Source organism: Ostrea edulis, chromosome 3 (assembly GCF_947568905.1).
Source record: "Ostrea edulis chromosome 3, xbOstEdul1.1, whole genome shotgun sequence".
Lineage (NCBI taxonomy): Eukaryota > Metazoa > Mollusca > Bivalvia > Ostreida > Ostreidae > Ostrea > Ostrea edulis.
The window spans coordinates 67,407,742-67,431,543 of NC_079166.1; the positions used below are offsets into that span (position 1 = coordinate 67,407,742).

Genomic DNA, 23,802 nt, shown 5'->3' on the forward strand with positions numbered 1-23,802 from the left:
TGCGAAATCTTTGTAATACATGTATTTTTTTTCAAATCATTACGTTCTCTCAGTTGCGTGCTTTAAACTAGTTCATAATCCGTTCAAAGTCAATATGAACGCATGCTGAAATTGGTTGGTTCATAGAAAAAAATGCGATTTGTAATATAAATATAACAACATATCTATTCTCCTCGTGTATGATCTTTTGTGAGAATTATGCCTCATAAGAATATATGACAAAAATTGCATGATGGTGCGGGTCTCCCTCCTGTTTGGTTGATTCAACTTGCCTTTATTTCCAAGACAAACAAAACGGACCTCGAACCTTCACAGATAGCCAGTTAATACAGTATTTACTGGAGACTAACTTCTGAACACTAAACCCTTTGTTTACGTTAAGAGAGTTTCGAGTTACCATCAGAATACGGTTGTTACCCGAATTCTATACACGCCCTGTGGGTGTCTTGTTTCTTACAGGGATCTTCTAAGCAGAGACATCTTTTAGCGGAAGATTTATACGTTAAATGCAACAGAGCTTAAACAATTTTTTCTAACATGGGTAATTGTACCTCAATGCAAGGTAGAACTGGCTACATCTTGTGAACTTGTATTAGGGAACTGTTTTTCAATACCATCGGATTGATACGACACGATATGTAACAGCGAGACGATATGTTATACTGTAAACGTATTATATTTGGCGTGTACGATATTTGGCGGAAATCGTTTTTTCAACAAGTTAGCGTAGATTTGATTTAGCGCATTCCTGAATTACTTTAAACATCTAGATTTACGGATGGCATTTAGCGATGTACTTGATTTAGCGGAAGCTGTGTTCCGCTAAAGGCGCTAAATAGAATACACAGCCAAATGTAATACATTTACAGTAATCTGTTACATACCGTAGAACGAATAGCGACGCTACATGTGCGTTTTATTTGTTACACACTGTGCTGTGGATGGTAACGGTATTTAACAAATTCTTACATACAGTACGGGGACTGCACCTTTTGGGGAATTCGGGGAGAGTCTTGTAAATTCCTTTTAATCATTGAGTTTTTGAGTAGGTATGTATATGTGTCTTTCATGTAAATCCACACAACATGTTCAGGACGATACTAAAACCACAGAAACATTTAGATACCACAGAGCTACCACGATCGGTCGTACAAAAAGACAAGGTACGCTACTTTCTACATCTGATAAAAATCAAACGACAAAATATATGGTAGGTTACTCTATGACATCATATCAAACACTAATCATATCTTAATCATTGCATTGTGAAGATGTGATGAGATTGTTATCCTCGGGCTGAACCTCGTCATCTTCAATTGCGTACGTAGTTTTCACTTCAGTTTCGTTTGGAAGTAAACCTGTGAATTCATTTCCGTTGTGTATTTCTTCCAAATGCCCTGGTTTCTGAAAATACAATTATCAAATTATGTATTACTTAGCAAAAGAAGCACTCCTGTTGAAAATATTTGTTTTTGTTAATTTCAGCAATCTGTGTTGATACATAGATACATACTCACACTCGAACATCTCTCTCTCTCTCTCTCTCTCTCTCTCTCTCTCTCTCTCTCTCATATGACCAGAGTCCAAACTTTGAAAGCATAAATTTCAGGTCTTTGGTAAATCTTTTCCAACTACTTTAAACTACATGTGTACTGATTCGTGGTATTTCTTAGATATCTTAACAACTGAAATACATGTATGTGTAATAAGTTTGACGCCGCTGTCGAATAAGGGAAACATGTCATATAGTGATTTGAAAGCTTACAACCAGAGTGTAGCGGGATTCCAACAATATCACAGAAAAGAACTGTTACCTCGGAATTTGTATTAACAAATCCACAAAGTCTTATGCATTCACAATTTGTAGTTCATAAACATGTTCACGAGTTCTATCATACTCAAATTGTTTACTTTTTACCTCTATTACTGCATCACAACCACTAAAATCCAATATATTGTAAAGGCATGACTAGGATAAGTTTTTGAATCATTTACAAATAAGTTGATGTTACAGGTTTTTCGTCTGAAGTCAGCATTTCGCAAATGATATGGTCGTTATAACGACCTAATTTGCCAATTCAACCTGTCATTGGATCACATGCTATCTGACGTGTTTCACACTAATTGTTAGACCGTTCTTTACACATTGACTTTAGATACGGGTTACTCTGTTAACTGATCAAGATATATGGCTCATAGCAGGTGTGATCGGTCGACAGGTGATGCTCACCCATCCTAGGTACCCGATCCCACCTCTGGTATATGTAGTGGTCCGTGTTTGCTGTTGATTACTGTTCATTACCTTACTTCTTCATACACATAATAGAAAAGGGAATTAGGTAGTTTTTGGTTCCTATTATTATAAAACAAAATACGCGTAACCTCGACTTTGGGAAAATCATTATAGACATGACGCATCATGTAGCATTCAGTTCTAATGTCTTTCCAATATACGACGGAATGACCATTACAAACAGATCGCTGTAGCTCAATGGTAGTGTGTCCGCTTTGTAACAGGGGGGGGGGGGTCTTGAGTTAGAGCTCCGCTGTTGCCATGGCCTAAGACGTAAATATAGGTATTGATTGCGCCGTTACCAACTGCTTTACAATCTAGGGTTTGGGGATATGACCTTAAAACGGAGGTTTCATGTCTAGGCAGACGTAAACAATGCTCACTTATACAGCCCTGACCGTTATGCAAAGGACTGAATTTGATGTACTTTGCCTACAGTTAGTGGCGTCTCAATATGAGTGACAATTCTCGACGGGACGTGAAAAGAGCAAATATATTTTCTTCTCTCGGTCATCATGGCCAATGACCTTGGATCAGGGTTGTAACACTATCTGGCAATGAACAACCTTTATGCTAGGTATGAACTCAAAATGTCTTTCCATTAGAAAGTTGCGACTCGGACAAAAACAATGGAACAGACGGTCAGACAGACCTACATGTAGTGATCTCAATAATTTCTCAAACATTGTTTGCAGAGGTACAAGCATGTAGAGTTTTAATGAAAGCTTGAACATTGCTTGATATATTGCAACGGGTTCTTAAACGCTATTCTGCTTCGTGGCAACTCAGTTAAATAGAATCAGCTCCTTCATATTGATGTCAATATCAATCGGGTAAGCTAATGGGTCTACCCCGATATGTCGTGCGTCCTGTTGTTTGTGCCATTCTCTAACAAGAGTACCTTAAACGGTACATACTACACCCGTGAAAAGGATATATAGGGTGTGTATTTATGTTTTGTGACATTGATAGCAAACATGGCAAAACACCAGTTGTAGAACTTTACTTGAGGTAGTATCAGCCATCATCAAGCCGTGACATACTTTGTTTTGTAACATATAAAAAATGATATGTCAGCAATATATTGCCTGGTCTTTTAAATTTCTAAATCTATTAAGGGTAGCTTATTCAATATTGGGATTATCCTTAAATCTATGGATGATAGGTTTGTACCTAGCAGAATTTGAATTCTTTTAATGTTAGAAAACTGTACTTTTGCAAGACTTTATGCAAAATATATTGCATCAGCTCAATATTATAAAAAATCGATTCTTTCTTTTTATTGGTTTTTTTTCTCATACCTTCTTAAACCTCCTTCAATAAGACATTCATATGTTGAGAATTAAAGTCCTTGCAATACATTAATATCTTAAAGTTATTTACAAATTGAAGGTCCTGTCTTAAAAACTGTGAGAGGAGTTAAACACAAACCATGCAATCACTTTATATTTCCGTAAAACTAACCAAGTTCAACTATATGTATATATTTTTAAAACTTTGACGAAAATCGAAATCCTAGCCACGTGCATATATCCAAAGCTCATACAAACACTCTGTAAAACAAGGAGACTCTCACTTGAAAATTGTGGGAGGAGTTAGCCGGGCAAATTATTTATAACATTAATTTTTGAATAGGGGCAAAATTCCTATAAGAGAGATCGAAATGGACCAAAATTAGAACATGATCTAGAGTGACCACTAAGAAGCTACACAGTAAGTTTCAGCTTGGTATGTGACAGAGAAATGAAAATAGAATCACCAAACCTAGAACGGACGGACAAACAGGCGGACTGACATCATAGCATCACAAAACGCCCCGTCTCAACACGGTCGTATGAAGGGGCTATTATATGCATGTAAGTAACAGATACTTACCTTCACTGTTATGTGACATGCTCATATGATAAAATATTCTGAATAGTTGTGCGGAGTTCACATAATCTACCCACGTCATACTGTGGAATCATCATTGTTTGTGGGGGATTAATGCTAGTGGATTTCGTGGGTCACTCTTACCAACGAATTTAAGTGTCCGCGAACATTTTAAGCCAATTAGAGTTATCCCTCTTAGTGACATCGTGTTGCTTACCCACAAAATTACGTCCCCACGAACCAGCAAACTTTTGCTCACCCACGAACACTGGCCCCCACGAATTAAAATGATTTCACAGTATTTAGAATTCTTATTTATTGCATGAAGTGTCAACTTAAAAAGTGCATACTCTGTATATGCTTACGCCATTGGCTCTAACCGTCTTTTTCGTCTTCTTGATGCAAGATACCATTTTAAGAATTGATATGATCAGTCCAATGGACATCAGTGAGCATAGCACTATTGATGCGATAAAGTTGGATATGTGTCTGCATTTGCCGTCTTTGAATTTCAAAGTCCCTGATGGGCATTCGAATACACACTCTCCATTATGCACCGCGTTATCCTTTTCACCAAGAAATCCGGTGCACTCTTCTGAATAGATACAATCTGTGTTATTTTTTACAGTAAAGGATGGACAGTTAGCTAAACACTGTCTCATAATAGTTATTCCAAACGATTTCCAAACATAAGGCGCTGTACTTGGGCATTTTTCCACACACGTATGATTAAGAATAAACATATCTCTAGGACAGAAATATATGCAGTTTGTCCCATTTAGATATTTTCCAGCAGAACAACCATGTTTGCACACGTTACCCTTGTTTGTATATTCGGTATAGGGATGGTTTTCACACTTTCCATGAAGCCGGCAAACCCCATCAATTATAATCCTGTCGAAAGGACATTTCGTTTGACATAAATTAGTCTCTTGTAACTGAACATAGTCTCCTGAACACGAGTTTGTGCAGAGATACCCGTTTGAAGTTGGATAGTATAATCGACTGTTATTGTTACAAGACATCACACATGTTCCGTTCTCTATGAAATGTTTTCTTCCTGGACACTTTACATCGCATTTATTGGGATATGTCAGTACCATATTTCCATGGCACTTTTTGATGCATTTTCTTGTAATCACATTGATGATTGGATGTGAGGATGGACATTTTTTTTACACAATCTCTCTTGAAAGAAACTTGTCCCGTTGGACAAATGTCGAAACATGATTCGTTATATCGGTATGTGTTGTTCAAACATTCATGAACACACACTTTCTTTACAGGGGTTTCACTATTAGATATATATTTCAAGGAATGCGATGACGGACACTCTGTGACACAGGAATTTCCAAAGGCTAATGTTTCTTCTGGACAAAAAGCAACACAGGTATTCCTATGAAGGTACATGTCGAAACAGCTATTCGTACATTCCTTTGTGGTGTTAATTACAAACCTCCTGGCTTCTGGGCAAGTTGTAACACATTGGTCTCTGTCGGTATAAAATTCAGGTTGGCAATTATCGAAACAAACTTCACTGTGTTTTAGTGCGAAAGTAGTATTTGGGCAAGTATCTACACATATGTATTGGATATTTCCTGGCAAGCCATTGCGTGTATAATTCCATACGTGGGTGATTGGGCATTGAGTGACACATGCATTCTGAAACTGAAAATTTCTGCTTGGACACGATGGAACACAAGTATTCTTGTGTAGGAAAGTGTTGTTTGGACACGCATTTACACATTTTTGTGAAGATGGTAGTCTGTACTGAAAAGGATATGGACAATCGTACAGGCATTTATTCTCCAAGTAGAATGTTGTTTTGGGACATTTGTCAACGCATCTGTAGTCAAATATATATAAGGATTTAGGACATAATCCCAAACAGTAGAAGTTGGTCTCTTCTTTAAAGCCATAATATTTCCTAACTCTTGTTGTATTAGAGTAATGGTATGGCAGGGATCCTTTGCACGATCTTACACATGATGAACCTGACTGATATTTTGCATTACCCGGACATTTGGTGACACAAACATCATTAAAAGACAATTGTCGACATTCCTGAACGCATACAGACTTTTCTTGAAATCTTTTTGATTTTGGACACTGCTTTACGCAAACATTGTTGTAAAGAAATTTAGCATCTGATGGACAAAATGAAGTACAGATTGATGTATGGTTAACGAAATAAATAGGACATGACTTGACACAAATATATTCCTCCTTATGGAAACGCCTCCATTTTGTCATATGAAATGGGAGGTCTCCGGAGCAATTACTGACGCAAGATTTTCTGAATAGATATATAGCTGTCGTTGGGCATGCATTAACACATTTTTGCTGAACATTAAATATCGGACATTCTTTAACACACTTATAATATACGTTTGACCGATAGGATGTTCCATCAAAAATAAAACTGTTTGCTTGGTGCTCAACTTCAAAAGGAAGTGTCTCTGGACATTTAGGGTGACATGTTTGATTGTACGTGTACAAAGCAATTTGAGGACAATGTCCATAACACGTATCAGTATTATTGAAAAGAAAGTAATTTGATGGACAAGACGAAATACATTCTGTGTGATCCTCTAGGTGGAGCGGTTGGTCGTCAGCACATTCACTCTTACAACTACCATTAAGTGAAAACGGAGCTGTTTCAGGGCACAAATTTACACATGAGGAATTGAAAACACTGTAATGGTTTCCACATTCGCTAACACAAACAAAATCGGACTTATCCAGCGGGACATCATTTCGAAATCGTAACTTAGTGGAATATAGTAGAGGATCCGTTGTGGGACAATTGGACAGACACGAGTTATTGTGAAGAACTGTGGACGACGGACATCTTGATATACACTGATTCCGATATCGTACCCGATCACTACAAGAATCTGTGCACATTAGAATTTCATTGAATTTAGAAACGTGAAGGTAGGCAAATTTGTGACTGGATGGACATGTCTTCCAACATGTGTTGTTGTAAAGGTAAGGTTTTGCAGAACTGCACGACAGTTCACATGTTGTATTGTTGATGGTGCTGTATATAGGACATTGCTTTAAGCACCACATAAAGAAAGGTGTTTTCATTACATAGCGGTATGGTTCAGGGCACTGTGAATAGCATGCTTTTTGCGTTAAGTAACAGTCCATATCACATTCCATGGCGGTTACGAAATTGGCATCTTCTGGGCACCGTGCCAAACAGGAAGAGTTAAAATGAAATGTATATAATGGACATATGTCCACACATTCTAGTTTGTAACAATAGCTTTCGCAAGATCCAGTGGGGCAAAAAGTCATATCATTTTCTGAAACACATACTTTTGCAAAACCATTTGATATTGATTTTTTGAATGACGGACACTGATCGACGCATTCTCCGTCGTTGATATATTTCGCAGAAGAACATCTATCAACATAAGCTGTTCTACCAGAAATTGTGGATTTTAAAAGTCCTTTATGATTCCGATCTTGATGGGATTGCTGAAAATGAATTCAAAGAATTACATAAAATTGCAACCATTCTTATACATTCTATTCTAGTAAAACTCCTGTCATACAGTGACGATTTGCGATTCCAATTTACCCCAATAATAAAACATGTGGGTTCATCATGGAACATGTTGGGCATAGCGGCGTCCTTTAATTCTATAAAGCGACTCGACAGTATGCCAACAGTAGAACTTTGTTCGTTATAGAAATTATAAGAATTCTAGTTTTAAGTGTAGACAAAAGGAAACTTATATGCAGCTTCTTAACATTCAAGTTTGTTCAAATCATCCCCCAGTAGGATGGGCCTTCATCGATGGTACTAACTTTACTTAATAATACACATATCAATTGCTAAAAACATATATGAATGTAACTATAACAGAATAAAATACATTAGTTTACCTCAGTAATATACAGACATTAGTATACATGTATGACACAGCCATCACTATACATGTGATATACATGCATCATTATACATGTGATATACAGGCATCATTATACATGTGATATACCAGCATATGCGTGTGTTATACAGGAATCACTATACATGCGATGTATAGACATCACTATACATGTGATATACAGGCATCACTATACATGTGTTATACAGGCATCACTATACATATGATATATAGGCATCACCACACATGTGATATACAGAAATCATTATACATGTGATATATAGGCATCACTATACATGTGATATACAGGTGTCATTATACATGTGATATACAGGTATCATTATACATGTGATATACAGGCATCACTATACATGTGATATACAGGCATCACTATACATGTGATATGCAGGCCTCTCTATACATGTGATATACAGGCATCACCACACATGTGATATACAGGTGTCAGTATACATGTGATATACAGTCATCACTATACATGTGTTATACAGGCATCACTATACATGTGATATACAGGTGTCAGTATACATGTGATATACAGGCATCATTATACATGTGATATACAGGCATCATTATACATGTGATATACAGGTGTCATTATACATGTGATATACAGGCATCACTATACATGTGATATACAGGCATCACTATACATGTGTTATACAGGCATCACTATACATGTGATATACAGGTATCACTATACATGTGATATACAGGCATCAGTATACATGTGATATACAGGTGTCATTATACATGTGTTATACAGGCATCACTACACGTGATATACAGGCATCACTATACATGTGATATACAGGCATCACTATACATGTGTTATACAGGCATCACTATACATGTGATATACAGGCATCAATATACATGTGATATACAGGTGTCATTATACATGTGTTATACAGGCATCACTACACGTGATATACAGGCATCACTATACATGTGATATACAGGCATCACTATACATGTGATATACAGGCATCACTATACATGTGTTATACAGGCATCACTATACATGTGATATACAGGAATCACTATACATGTGTTATACAGGCATCACTATGCATGTGTTATACAGGCATCACTATACATGTGATATACAGGCCTCTCTATACATGTGATATACAGGCATCACCACACATGTGATATACAGGTGTCAGTATACATGTGATATACAGTCATCACTATACATGTGTTATACAGGCATCACTATACATGTGATATACAGGTGTCAGTATACATGTGATATACAGGCATCATTATACGTGTGATATACAGGCATCATTATACATGTGATATACAGGTGTCATTATACATGTGATATACAGGCATCACTATACATGTGATATACAGGCATCATTATACATGTGATATACAGGTGTCATTATACATGTGTTATACAGGCATCACTACACGTGATATACAGGCATCACTATACATGTGATATACAGGCATCACTATACATGTGATATACAGGCATCACTATACATGTGTTATACAGGCATCACTACACGTGATATACAGGCATCACTATACATGTGATATACAGGTATCACTATACATGTGATATACAGGCATCATTATACATGTGATATACAGGTGTCATTATACATGTGTTATACAGGCATCACTACACGTGATATACAGGCATCACTATACATGTGATATACAGGCATCACTATACATGTGATATACAGGCATCACTATACATGTGTTATACAGGTATCACTATACATGTGATATACAGGCATCATTATACATGTGATATACAGGTGTCATTATACATGTGTTATACAGGCATCACTACACGTGATATACAGGCATCACTATACATGTGATATACAGGCATCATTATACATGTGATATACAGGCATCACTATACATGTGTTATACAGGCATCACTATACATGTGATATACAGGAATCACTATACATGTGTTATACAGGCATCACTATGCATGTGTTATACAGGCATCACTATACATGTGATATACAGGTGTCAGTATACATGTGATATACAGGCATCATTATACATGTGATATACAGGCATCACTATACATGTCTTATACAGGCATCACTATGCATGTGTTATACAGGCATCACTATACATGTGATATACAGGCATCACTACACATGTGATATACAGGTGTCAGTATACATGTGATATACAGGCATCACTACACATGTGATATACAGGTGTCAGTATACATGTGATATACAGGCATCACTATACATGTGATATACAGAATCATTATACATGTGTTATACAGGCATCGTTATATATGTTAGATGCAGATTAACATTTCCAGACAAGGACATCAAATACATTTCACTTCGGATTTGCTCTTAAGATCGGGTTTTAATTAAGCTCGGATTCGATATTTCAAATGGTGAATCAAGGCTCTTCGTAGATACAGGTGCTCTGTGCCGTGTATCGAATTAAGTCAGTGCAATTACTTTGATATAGATTGCCCTTTCTTCGATAATGGCCAAGTTAAGATCAATGTATGAAAAGTCGCATAACCATAGTGATAGTCCGGCACCGATTTATTTGTAAATAGGACACGTCGTCCTCTTGTTCGCCCACATTTTTCATTTTTAAGATGTCAGCATCGAATGTTAAACTGGTAAGTTTGCAATACAATGTTTAGTGAAACATTCAAATGATATCAATCTAATACTTTTTTCTGATAGAATAAATTAGCTGTTGGTTACTACTATAGTATTTAATGACATCGAGGAAATTTATACAGTACATGTCCTACATGTAAAGTACGGGTATCGCATACTTGCGCGTTAAAATGAAATATGGCGCTTTTGCACGTATTGAAGAGATTTTTAAAAAAAAAATGGCATCAATTTGTTGCCCTCGCTGTTGTGCCACAGTGAGAGTATTCACTCAGAGACTCGCTGTACTTGGTAGAGGTTGCATGACTAGTCATATAATTAATAAAAATAGGCTAAAACTTAACAATTGTTTGTGTTGGTGGGTACTTACTATATAGAAGCATTCAATTTATGATTAAATACATGAAGAGGAGTGAATTTTAAATCTGAAAATAAACTTACACTTTATTGCTGGGAAAATCATCACGGGTCGTGCCAAATGTCACACGACAAAAATGTGTTAGATTAGGACGACGGTACACGTTCCTCAGTTCATCCATTGACGTTGGTTCACTACGTCATTACATTGCAGTGCAATGTTGGAAAATATATTGACTACATTTTCAATAGATTGTAAATGGATATGCAATCCCTCTTTGAGAACCGAATCTGTAGATTAGTATATGTACATAGAGAAAACATTTAACTAAGATCGTCGTTAATCATTTTACTGTTAATCCTGAAAACCATAACTGCTCCACCTTGAGATTTCACATTGCAATTTGTAATCTTCGTCATTCTTATTCGTAGATGTCTTCATGAGTCGTACAAAACACCGCAGCGCCAACGTACATTACCTAACCGGTCAATTCGCCAATCACAAATTCTACTACCGATTCACGTCAACAAAGAGATGTACGACTTGTCATCGCTCGTAGCTAAAATCGCCAGTATATGACAGGGTCTATACTAGTATATTTTGTATTTAGTTTGATAATTACAGATACACAGTTTTGTACGAATTCAAGATAAAACAAATATTGGTGACATTTCATAGTAAAGCAAACAGCAATTAGGGGGACAACTAAATTTAGAATAAAATATTCCCTCACGTACCTGAAACAGGAAAACAAGACATAATCCAAATAATGCGCTACGGCTCATTCTTGGTTGATATGTTAACTGTGGTAATATACGGAACTCTTTTTAAAAAACACGATTGGGTAGAATACAGAAGAGCTGATCAATGATATCGGTTTTCGGAAAATGGTTGTACTTTCTTCGATTGAACTAAACTGGAAAATCCATTTCAGTTTGGTCTAATTTTAAATGTCTAAACGTAGTGAATAAACATATTATTGACGACGAACTTTACGCATTTAGCCATATCAGGATTAGATCTTACGTAATTGGTATTGATCTACCATTATTCATAGGTAGTCAGTCCTTGCATATACACCGGAAGCAATAAAGGTCAGTATAGTTTTAGTGTCATGTTTATATCTTTTCTTATGTAAGAATCGTATGAAGTACCTGTAATTCAAATTCAACTGTTAATGATTTATATAAATAATTATCATTACATTTTTGTCTTAACAGCATGATTCTCTTTAACAAATATTTGGAATATGTCATTTAACAAATAAAGGAAAATGAAAACGTCTTTTATTATTATAGTACAACAGCATTTCAGTCACAAATGAAGTATGGCGGAACACATCGAATTACCATTATGTGAAGGAGAGCCCAGCGCCAAATCTCGTGGGACAATCCAAGAAGATAACGATTCTATTTCAAGTGTCACGTGTACAGGAGAAAACCAAAGTTTATTACAAAATAGATACATTGAGGGTCATGGCGATGATGACATTGATGTTCTTATTGAAGGAAAATTCGATGATCTTCCCCCTGGTAAAAAATACCATATATTCATCGCACATTCTGCCTTAGATGGTGATCAGGCTCTACAAATATGTAAGGAACTTGAGAGTAGATTCCTGTTAAAGTGTATGTATTTTGACCGTGACTTCACGCCTGCCAAGAGAATTGACGAGAATATCCAGCATGAGATGGAAAAGAGTGTCAAAGTTTTATTAATTCTAAGCCCGGATTTTCTTGATAGCCATTGGTGTGACATGGAGGCCCGGTTAGCCGTTCAAATGTCCTTCGATCGGGCTTTCAGTTTGAGAATAATACCACTGATATTACGGGATATAGATGCAGACAAAGATTTGCCTCCATTTTTAAAGCCGTATGTCTGTATTGATGCGAGAAAAGAATACGATTCTGTTGCAAAAATCCACGAGGCTTTCTACCATTCAGGTAAACAAACCGTTTTATCATGATTGACTAATTCCTAGACTTTTGATTGGCTGATGTCCACTGAATTTGAAAAAAAAAATATAGAATGTTATATTCACCTCCAGGCCTGTAAGGTTAGTGTAACAGAGCTCACAGAAGGCGTGACTGTTCAACAAGGGATAATTACCCCTCCTAAGCACCTTATTACACCTCTAGTGTTTCAAAGCACCCTGCTCACAATGTTGCTATATTTATACGATTTATGAGATTTATTACCGTTCGTCGTCTTCACCATTTTATATCCCCGTAATCGAACATTCGGAGGCATATAACTTTTGGTTTCTCCGAAAAAGTTTTATCATTGGTCATAACTTTTGAATGATTAGTGCTAGGGCTTTTATATTTCACATGCGTATTTCTGGTGACTAGATCTTTCTTTTCTTTTCAAATGTGTTGATCACATGACCTTGTCCTTGGAGTTTGGCTACATGGGGACACCAGTGTTTCACAAAGGCATTTTGTTCATGATTTGATTTTTTTTCAAATTTGAGACCAAAAACAAATTGGTAATTCTGAAATTAATATTTTTGATTATTATTGCAATCATTATTTTTGTCGTGGAAAAAAGGCTCACATCTCTAATAATTTTAGGTTGAGCACTCTAACTGTAACCTGTAGTTAAAACATAGGGATAAAAATTAGAAAATTATAGCATAGGAAAAGAAACAATTTCGTTGTACATATATTTAAACCTTTATTGTGGAAAACGAAAATTTATTTTTTTAATGAGAAACCCCATCGTTATTTTTTACATGCATGAAGGGTTGCAGCGTATTTCATTTTTCCCAGATGTTACAGAAACACCCTTCGTTTGTTTTACATTGATGTGACAATTCCTTTTCTGATTTCACGCAGGAGTTGTTGATGCTGCCCATCAAGCAGAACTAGGTGAGTGATTTCCAAATATTGGTATTATAGCAAAATTGGATAGACTTGTGTTTGATTTGATAAAAGGGTAAGCAATTAAACAATATATTCTCTCATTTAATTACAGAGTCTAAATTTGCTGAGGATAACCGAAATCAGAACGGGGCCCATTTGTTGGAGTTGGAAGGGAAAATGATGAAGTCTGCATGCTTTAATGCATCCCACTTTGAATTTCCAGATTTAACAGAGCGTGATTACTCGTGCATGGGCTCTATAGAGGTATTCTCTCTCTCATCTGATTTTAAAATTGTCCTGTGCTTTAATGGTGGTGCGTTATACAGTAAGAAACTTAGGAGAGCTTCACAAATATATTTTCTAAATTACTAGTATGATTTGTGAGTATTTTTTGCAAAATCTCGAGAAACAGAAATAGTAGAGAAAAAATAGATAATGAAAAAGACGAAAAGGTGATGACAAATCTAAGAAAAAAAGAATTTCATTGCATGTCTTAAGAAAGAAAAAAGTGACAATCAATATATAACTAAATTATAAATCAATAAAGTCAACCTTTTCTTGGTACATGTATACAGGAACCTGTAGTGAAGTACCTAGCTGAGTATTCAGTTATCCATTGCAGGCTCAGAACCAGCTAGAACGTAGTATTGATGTTGTGAATTCATCGTGCTTGATGAGGAACTACAGGATATTTAAAAATGGCATGTTCCAGTATGGCATATCCTTATTGATGAGTCTGTTAGTGGCTTTTTTGTACATAACTGTCGGTCTATCGGAGACGTTTGGCAGTAGAGACGTAAACGACATGTGGAATACGCATGTTAATCCGGGAATCTTTCTGCTGTTCATTTCCTTTCCCTTGATTATATTCATTCTAAGAAAGTTTCGAAATAAGGTAAGAATACCATGAGTAAACCAACTGCTATCCATTTGATTCGCTTGATTTAGAAATTGGTACTAAAACCCTTATAATGAATAGATCTGCAGTGTTCCTGTGTCATATATGATATAGATTATGCATATAAAGAGAGTGAAATACATTTATTCACTAAATCATATTGAGAATTTTTGAAAACCATTGAATGACTCGCATTTTACTTATTTACAGCAATCAATGATGTTACCAGCAGTTATTCTATATACATATGTACTTCATAAGCACCGAGAACATAAAAACCATTAATGAAGCTTGGCTCACACAGTCAGTTAAACATATTACATGTACCCGTATAATCAGAATGTTTAGCGATGATTTAATTTTGGCATTATTAGCGAGAGTGGTGAAGTTGTTAGAATTGAAGTCGCTAACAATTCATTCCATATCCGAGCTACACTGTAATGGTTACCTTTCCTGGAATAATAAAGTGCATAAAATTAGCTCTGGTTCAATTTATGGAAAAAATCGCATAAATATGTGTCTCGTTGAAAATTCCACTTATACGGTACATGCAGATTCGGCTAATAATAACATATTTTTTTCACATATCATAGGGTTTAGTATGTCCCTAAATTACAAGATCATTATGCACGTTTTATTTCTCCATCATATAAATCAAATGCCGCACCAACAATTATAAACATTTTTAACTTTATCTGCGATTGAATTGGGTGAGTTTATATATATATTTGTCTATACATAAAATAATTTACTGCAGTAAACATGCACAATATGAGTCATGCGTGGTTTTTTGTTGTTGTTTTTTTTTCTTCAGAAAATGCTCACTATTATTAGGTGAATTAGGTTCAGCCTTGACTCTCGTTGAGAATAACTGTCTGTGAAATCGTTCCGTACATGTAGACACCTTTTTCAAGCCTTTGTAGTTTAGTTTTAATCCTCGTTTGTTTCTTCTTTTTTATTACACTATATCAATGTAAATATTCTATCATCTTGAAGAAGGGGACAGGTCCTCCCGAAATTGTAACAATTCAATACTGTTTGTGTTGTTGATAATTTTTATCGCAATTCACCAGAACGTTTTGGCTGATATAGTATTGCGTTGTGTGACGACACAATTGAATCTGTTTATAATACAATTGCGAAATGCAACAGAAACTCTCATTGGTCCATATGTATAAGTCCGCCCAAATTCCCTTACACGGGAGTATTCGGCATTAGAAAAAATAAGGACCAGATGGAAACAAACTTTAAAGGATGAAAGAGAAAAAGTTGTATTATAATGTTGTTGTCTCATCAATTTAATATAAAAAAAAATTCCGAACATATTTTCCTACTATACTGTGTCCAAACATACCTTCAAATATTTATTAAAGCCTCATACGACCCAAAAACTCACAGCTTTTGATGATTTCGTTCGTTGACGTAGCCAACAGATATCAGGCCTCAACCGTGCGCAGCTTTTTGTGCCCCGTAAATCGAAGGTTTTTATTTTATAAGAGCTGGATCTGTAGCTCTGTTCCGTCACAATATTTTTTTTCAGAGAGCTGCAGTTCTCCAAGTATTAATTATCTTATCTGATCGCCGGTCACCTGAATCAGCTCAAGAAAGTGGGCGGGGGGTAATCAGCCAATGAAAACTATTGTTGTATAACATCAAACATGTCATTCAAACTGTTCGATCGTCTCATTCAATTGTGTCGTCACACAACGCAATACTATATCGGGTAAAGCGTTCTAATTCAAAGGTGATGATAGATATACTAGGCACCTGATCCCACCACTATTATGTCCAGGGGTTCATGCTTGTCTTCTTAATTTTACATTCTTTATAGGATTATGAGATTGATCACTGTTCGTTATCTTCACCTTTTCATTTCATATTTCCCTCATATATTTTGAATACACGTTCAAATGGTAATGAATTGATTTCTTATTGACAAAATGACACAACTGAATAATTTTTCTTGAGTGGGGTCTTTTTAGTGAAGCGGTCGATCACTTTCCAAAAACTTGATTGTGACATCATCAATTTCAGAGATGGTGATACGGACTCAGAAATTCAGGATCACGCTCTGTGAAATTACCAGAATTGACAGACAGAAAATCAATGAGCTTATAATCATTAACCCAAGTAATCCCTTAACACATGTATACGTACTTTGTTTCAGAACTTGCAATTTGGTCGCGCTTTTTCGTTTCAGCTGATATCCCTTCTTCGTAAGAGTATCTGGGACAGGAATTTGATATATTTTGACGACACCATGTGCCTGGTATTACTAGATGTCACAGACTTGGGAATTCCAAAAGTATCCTAATACGAAATTTTGCAAATTTCTACACTATTGTTAAAGAGTTCGCACCTGAGTTTTGTAGTCGGGGAGGGGGGGGGGTGACTGAATTCCTCAGAAATCAAAGGAAAACTGGTCACAAAGGAATGAGAATAATATAATCCTTCATTAGTACGAGTGTGGGATAGGGAAATTCCACCGAGGGGGACAAGATTCGCAGTCTAGGACGAGGCTTTGCCGAGTCCTAGACAGCGAATCTTGTTCCAGAGGTGGAATTTCCCTATCCCACACGAGTTAATAATGAAGGATTATTTTTCTCACATTTTACCTACAGTTTAGTGCATAAATTTAGGAGCTTTGAGAAAATTCTAAATTATCAAAATCCTCATTTGAACTTCGATGCAAAAACTAATTAGATAGGCAGAAAGAGCATACCCGAAAATGGTTTACACTGTAAGTGTAAACTAAAAAAAACTAAGGATGTTCACCAGAAAGCTATATACATCAAAATTTAAAGATAACAATGCAACATATTTTTGCTTCATCGTGTACCGTAAATCTTCACCGTGTAACGTAAATCATAGAAAATATATTACGTCACAATCAAATGACGTCGCAGCAGTGTGAGACAGAAAAATCTCACATGGCTGTCTCACATGGGTAAAGTCTATCTCACACTGGTGATAATGTGAGAACAATTCATCTTACCTGGCAAAATATCATTTTCTGTCAACTTAGATCAAAACCAAAGTGTTTTATTTTGAAAATTGGACCAATCAGGATTTCCTCTGAAAAGAGAGAAAATCACACCCCTGTGTAGTAATGTCAATGTTTTTAGGAAGCATATTTTTTCTACATTAAATGGTCATTACGAAATTAAGAAGAAAAACTTGTTACCTGGTGCTTGTTATAGAGCTAACTTGTGTTACACTTGACTTTTCGCACCTAATATTTACTTACGATTCATTTGCGTACATGTACACTCGATTTGTCTGTTGGTGTCGACACAACATAAGCAACACAAATTAACCATTGCATCCACTAATGAAACTCGTGTTTCTAACAATATTGATATAAAAAAGTTTAATGCTAGTAGATCGGAAATAAATAATGACCTTTTCGCACTTAATATACAGGAAGAAGACATCAGCTCAAAGAACATATAAAGATCATTACTAACTTTTAAATTACAAAGTATTGCCTTAGAATACAAAATGGAACTTTTAAGATTAAAAGTGTGAGTTATAGAACATATGCTTTTAGGTTTCGGCCAAAATACTTAATTTTCAATACACCATTTCTGGTCAATTAATTCAGAACAGCAATTCATAGAAACTATAAATTGCTATTTTGATTGGAATAACATATCAGTCAAATTGATGAATTTACAAATCAATAATTAATTTCAAATCTTTACTACTTGTATCATAAATTACAAAATTGAAATACACATATAGGGGTATGAATATTGACAATACATTAGATAAAACAGAAACTGTAAAATCGTGCAGATTTAGAATTTTTTTATTAAACAATCCTTCCGCCACAGGACATAGTCCTTTCAAAACCCTTTCAAAAGTTGAATTGACAACTTTTTTTAAACTGCATAGGTTTAAGAAATAAGTGTTTAATATGTTTTAAGAAATGAAATGCATATTGAACAAATTCTTACATGTACACAGCTCTATCATCCTAAGCAGTTGTGCTCAGAAGCTGAGAAGCGAACTTCTTTAATTCGGCGTATTTAATATTTGACGCAACTGGATTTATGCAGCTTTAATCATAATTAGCACTTGTTCCGTGTTTGACAGTAGTTTATTGAAAATGTTCGCAGAGACCCCCAATCGTGAATTAGCTCTCTTGCTCCACCACCTAATGCGCTGAAATATGAATCCCGCTAAAATATACGAGTACAAGTACAGTTTTATGTATGTAAATGTAGGTACATATACACTGTAGGTACGAAAGAATGTTCGATTCCTACAATTGAAACATGCTTTCTAAGCAAAGTGGGTTTTTTTTTGGGGGGGGGGGGGGGTATTGTATCTGAAAATAGATCAGTCTTTGTCAAACATATTTGAAATGCATCCCCCCCCCCCAGTACATGCAGATAGCGGTGTTCTAATAAGCAAATAATATGATACATACAGTACATGTAATTGTATCATGGCTGTGGTGTTTTTTCCTTTATAAAAAGTTTACAATAACTGGAGATACACCAGTGGGCGGAACCATCATTTGCATATTTTAAAACTGTGCTGGGTAAATGAATTATTGAACACCACCTTACAATTTCAACACGTAGTGAAGTTCAAATTAGAATTCACTAGATCCAGGCTCGCGGCCGTGTGGATATCCATTTTATCATCTCCCAGTTTAATTTCACGAAATGTGTGATCATCACATGCTTGTGAGAAAATCTTCATGGTCATCATTGAATAAAAACTGTAAACCCAAATCGTGTTACAAATCGCCAATGATCATAGTTGCTCAGGTGCTCTGTTCAGGCACATCCGCTCTCACCAACTATCGGGCGATACGTGCGCGATGAGCGTGCATGGCGGGAATAGGAAAATACCCAAGCGATCACCTGACAAAAACTTTACTTTTCATTGGGGTAATTAAAAAATCATGCAATAACCACTGGTCACATGGCAGATATCATATTTCTAATTGGTCATGATACAAGTAAGTTATTGAATATTTATTTCGGTGTATCTTGATTTATTTGGACGAAGGGCGGAGACTCGTGCTTCGCACTCGTCACCGCCCTTCGTCCAAATAAATCAAGATACACCGAAATAAATATACAATAACTATTACTTATGCAGTGTGTGATATTAATGCGCCTTTATACATTGAACATGATTTATGTGATGGCGATCTTGAAGTGAAACATAAGGTAAACATTTGATCTCGACAAATTATATTTCCTTACCTTTCTTAGCTAACCACAATACGATACGATATATCAGCCTGCCAGGTGTGTATTATATTTCTAATGAATAACTACATTTAAAATTGAAAGCAAGCTTGTGTATTTCATACAGAGTGTTCCTCGAAAGAGTTCGAAACTTACAAGTGCATTGTAAATCGACGAATCGCAGTCGTTGCCTCTTATTCCCTGGTCATACCTTTATGTAAACACAACATATTCAATTTCAATTGGCTTCTAGATTTGGTTTATCTGAAAAATGTATCTCATAAACGTAGCTCATATTATGTTTATGGTTTGTAAATATCGTTTTTAACTGTCGGTACAAAGACAATGCATAATATGCTATAATACTATTTGGGGGTAAAAATGGTTTTAACAGCCACATGAACTCCGTATATTGGTGTTGAATTTGAATTTATTACATACCGGTAATATCTAATGGAAGATAACGTGGTTTTCACTTAGTTTGAATTAAGAAATAAAGGATCATTTCAGAGTAACAAAAGAAAAGATCTACAATGTGAATGGAAGAATAAGTTTCCGGTAAAAGACACATTGTTTATTCAAGCTTTATAGGGATTTCTTCTTGCCGTATATATGTTCGAATTTTTCAAATTCGCAATCAGAACCTATTTGAACCTAACCTTTATTTGCGATGCTAACAAGTAACATTCAATGTTGACATAAACAGTGTTTTTCCTATCTTACCAGGGCCTCCGTGGCCGAGTGGTTAGAGCATCGCGCTCAAAATCACACGGCCTCTCACCTCTGTCGGCGCGGGTTTGAATCCTGCTCGCGTCGGTAAATGAGAAAGCTTCCCAGTTTACTTTCGGAAGGTCGGTGGTCTCTTCCCAGGTACATTGTATCTGGGTTCTCTCTTCCACCAATAAAAACTGGGCGACGCCAGATAACTGAAAAATTGTTGAGTGTGGCGGAAAACAGCAAACATCAATTAATCAATCCTAAGCTACATGTATATTACCACCGAAGTTTGGCCTTGAAGTTGTGTTCCTCAATGAAATTATGATAGGTTGCAATATTTAGAAGAAGAAAATTAAGGAAAAGTCCTGCCCTGGGGATAACTGTATGTATTGGTGATTTTCTATGCTGAATTAAAGTTTACAGATCTCTGAAATACATAAATAATACTTGCCTCATGCTACATCATAGTAAGAGATATATTAAAAGTGTCCTATATCTATAAGACATTGTAATATGAGAAAAACAACATTTTGCATTTGTTTGGCCTAAAGTCATAAACTAGAACGAACATGGGGGAGTTTTTGTTAAAACTAAAGGCGATCCAGGCCCAATACTATTTAGCTCACCTGATCTGAAGGATCAAGTGAGCTTTTTCCGGAACGAAAATTCTCCGTTTTCTTTCGGCGTCGTCGATGTAAACTGTTCAAATTTTACCTTCTCCAGAGCCACTGTGCCAATTTTAAATAAAATTTGGCACAATGCATCCATGGGTAAAGGGGATTTATTTAAATTTCTTCAAATGAAGGGTTATGCTCCCTTCAAAGGGAGATAATCACAAAAATGCAAAACTAGAGTGGGATCACTTAAAAACCTTCTTTTTCCAACGAACCAGACAACTGAAATTTACATGAAAACTTCCTAACAGAGTGGAAATCTAAATTGTAAAACTTATAACCCTCAGGGTTAGGATCGGGCCACAATAGGGGGTCATAATTTTACATGTGAATGTATAGGAAGCCAAACTTGGCACAAAACATCCTTAAATGAAATATCTTGATATGAAAAAACATACTCGTTTACAAGGGCATATCATAATTAATGAATTTGTAGTCGTTACCTTTGGAAAGTTTCTTTTGTGAACCAAACTGTTTGTATAATGATAATTTTGCTCGAGCTTGTGTATTGCTAGGAACTGCTGCTTAGGTGAGCGATGTGGCCCATGGGTCTCTTGTTCTTTCTTTTTCTCTCACCCTGAATTGTTCTTAATACATAAATGTATGAAATACGACGCTTCATACCGGAAAAGTAGGCCGGCGTGAAGTGTCGCAGTTCATACTCTGATGTATTTTTAAAAATACTGTATATTCTTTCATCTGCATTCTATTTTCACATCTGTCGGAATTTACAGCCGATAAAATAGACTTAATGCGCGGAAATTTACCAATATTCAAACGTGCACTGTTCACAACTGCAGCGCATTTCATTGCAATTCAGAAAGATATCAAAGGCAAAAACAATAGAAATAGAAATATTTTGATTTTGATATCGTCAATTTGGACACAGTGTATAATTCAAGATTTAATGTTCTTTAGACTGCATCCCAGATCCCTTGACAGTTTTCCTTTTATGTACATAAGTTATATGTTTCTAAATTTCAGGAATATACATCCTTGCTCTTGACGAAGAAGAGTTTAGTGAAACAGGAAGTGTTTGATGACATACAAGTAAGTAAATCTATTAACGAGAGTGTCAACATCAGTGTGCAATTTTGTGTAATATGTTCATAAAGAGAATGTTAATACTGTGAACTGCCGAGTACCATATTCTTATCATAGTTTCAGGCCAGAGCAAAGGCCATGATTCTTAGAAAGCTTCTGGAGTGGAATGAGCGTGGACGCCTGGTGAACTGGCAGTATATGGAGAGCGGGGCTTATAACCGACATAATACTTGGTTAAGAAAATCTTGTGTTTGTCAAGTCTTGGAAAAAGATATAATCACACGTGACGTGGCCTCTAGAAAATAAACAGAATTAGAGATTGCGATGGTTATTTTTCCACTTGTTTCTTTTTAATTCTCATCTGTACAATTTGAGTTTTACTATTAATTTCTAAATGACATTGTAATTCATTTACATGAATGTAGACGACAAAATAAATATAATTCCTTATTATGTTACATGTTACAATTTAATATATGATCTCAAATATTCATCTCAAGACGAATCTTTGAACTCCAAAGACCCCTCAGCGCTTAATAGAGGTCTAAATTTGTGGTACTTCACCTACAATTGATGACGTAGCAATAAGAGTAAAAACAAATCGAAGGGACGTAATGCAAACAAACAGATATTGGTCATTTGTTATTCTTTAGTTTTGTTTTCTCAAATTTAACGCTATTTCTTATACATAAAACAGGTATGTTAATGAAATTGGAACGACCATAGTTTGCTATTGACACGAAGAACATGAAACAACAAGAGTTTTGAAAAGACAATGTAGCTCGCCAGGAAACATGGCTACTCACCCCCTATCCCTCTTGGTTCAAACGATGGATCCGGAGCCAAGGTTAAAGTTTTTTTTAAAAGTAGGTCAATTGTTACTAGGTCAAAAGTCGTGGTACAGAAGGAAAGGTCTATTATGAAGAACTTATGTGGAGGATACAGTCAAGGTTAAAGTTTCCCCCTTAAAAAAGTGACGACGACACCGGGTCATGACAATAGCTCTTCAGACATTCATCCCAGCGAGGTAAAAAGTTGTATCATCAGCCTGCACTACGGAGAAGACTGTTTCTGTAGTCATATGTAGAAGATGACACACAAGTTGGTGATTTGATGCAGACAAATTCACTGATGAATAGTTTTCAAACAGTGCATACCTGCATTTGACCTTTAATGTTCTCTACATCGTTCTGATCGCTTTCTCGCAATACATTAGGGTATTTTCACTTTGATTACCAGTTTTGGTTCATAAAATCAATTTGGGTATTACGTTATCATTTCCGTTGGCAGCATTGGATATCCGGAGAATTTGTGCA

General features: G+C 35.9%; 1 protein-coding gene and 1 pseudogene across 3 annotated transcripts; one reads left to right on the forward strand and one right to left on the reverse strand.

Moving 5' to 3' along the window:
* Nucleotides 1-1,201: 1,201 nt before the first annotated feature.
* LOC125677506 (proprotein convertase subtilisin/kexin type 5-like) lies at nucleotides 1,202-11,962 on the reverse strand (annotated as a pseudogene).
* Nucleotides 11,173-22,939, forward strand: LOC125676071 (uncharacterized). 3 transcript variants are annotated; one of them, XM_048913959.2, is made up of 9 exons: nucleotides 11,173-12,173; nucleotides 12,378-13,022; nucleotides 13,917-13,949; nucleotides 14,056-14,207; nucleotides 14,566-14,838; nucleotides 17,042-17,146; nucleotides 20,076-20,111; nucleotides 22,427-22,492; nucleotides 22,604-22,939. In XM_048913959.2, exons 2-9 carry the CDS (start codon nucleotides 12,407-12,409, stop codon nucleotides 22,790-22,792), a joined length of 1,470 nt encoding a protein of 489 aa, XP_048769916.2. In that variant the 5' UTR covers nucleotides 11,173-12,173; nucleotides 12,378-12,406; the 3' UTR covers nucleotides 22,793-22,939. The 3 variants fall into 3 exon arrangements, with proteins under 3 accessions (XP_048769916.2, XP_048769919.2, XP_048769918.2); XM_048913962.2 differs by having other exon boundaries at nucleotides 12,012-12,173; nucleotides 12,394-13,022; XM_048913961.2 differs by having other exon boundaries at nucleotides 12,024-12,173; nucleotides 12,386-13,022.
* The last annotated feature ends 863 nt before the right edge of the window (nucleotides 22,940-23,802 follow it).

What these genes read in the sequence shown, in the direction of transcription:
- LOC125676071 (XM_048913959.2), top strand. Translation starts at nt 12,407, where the DNA reads ATGGCGGAACACATCGAATTACCATTATGTGAAGGAGAGCCCAGCGCC. An exon ending in TGCCCATCAAGCAGAACTAG is followed by an intron (nt 13,950 to 14,055) that starts GTGAGTGATTTC and finishes ATTTAATTACAG; the next exon opens with AGTCTAAATTTGCTGAGGAT. An exon ending in ACGATATATCAGCCTGCCAG is followed by an intron (nt 20,112 to 22,426) that starts GTGTGTATTATA and finishes TCTAAATTTCAG; the next exon opens with GAATATACATCCTTGCTCTT.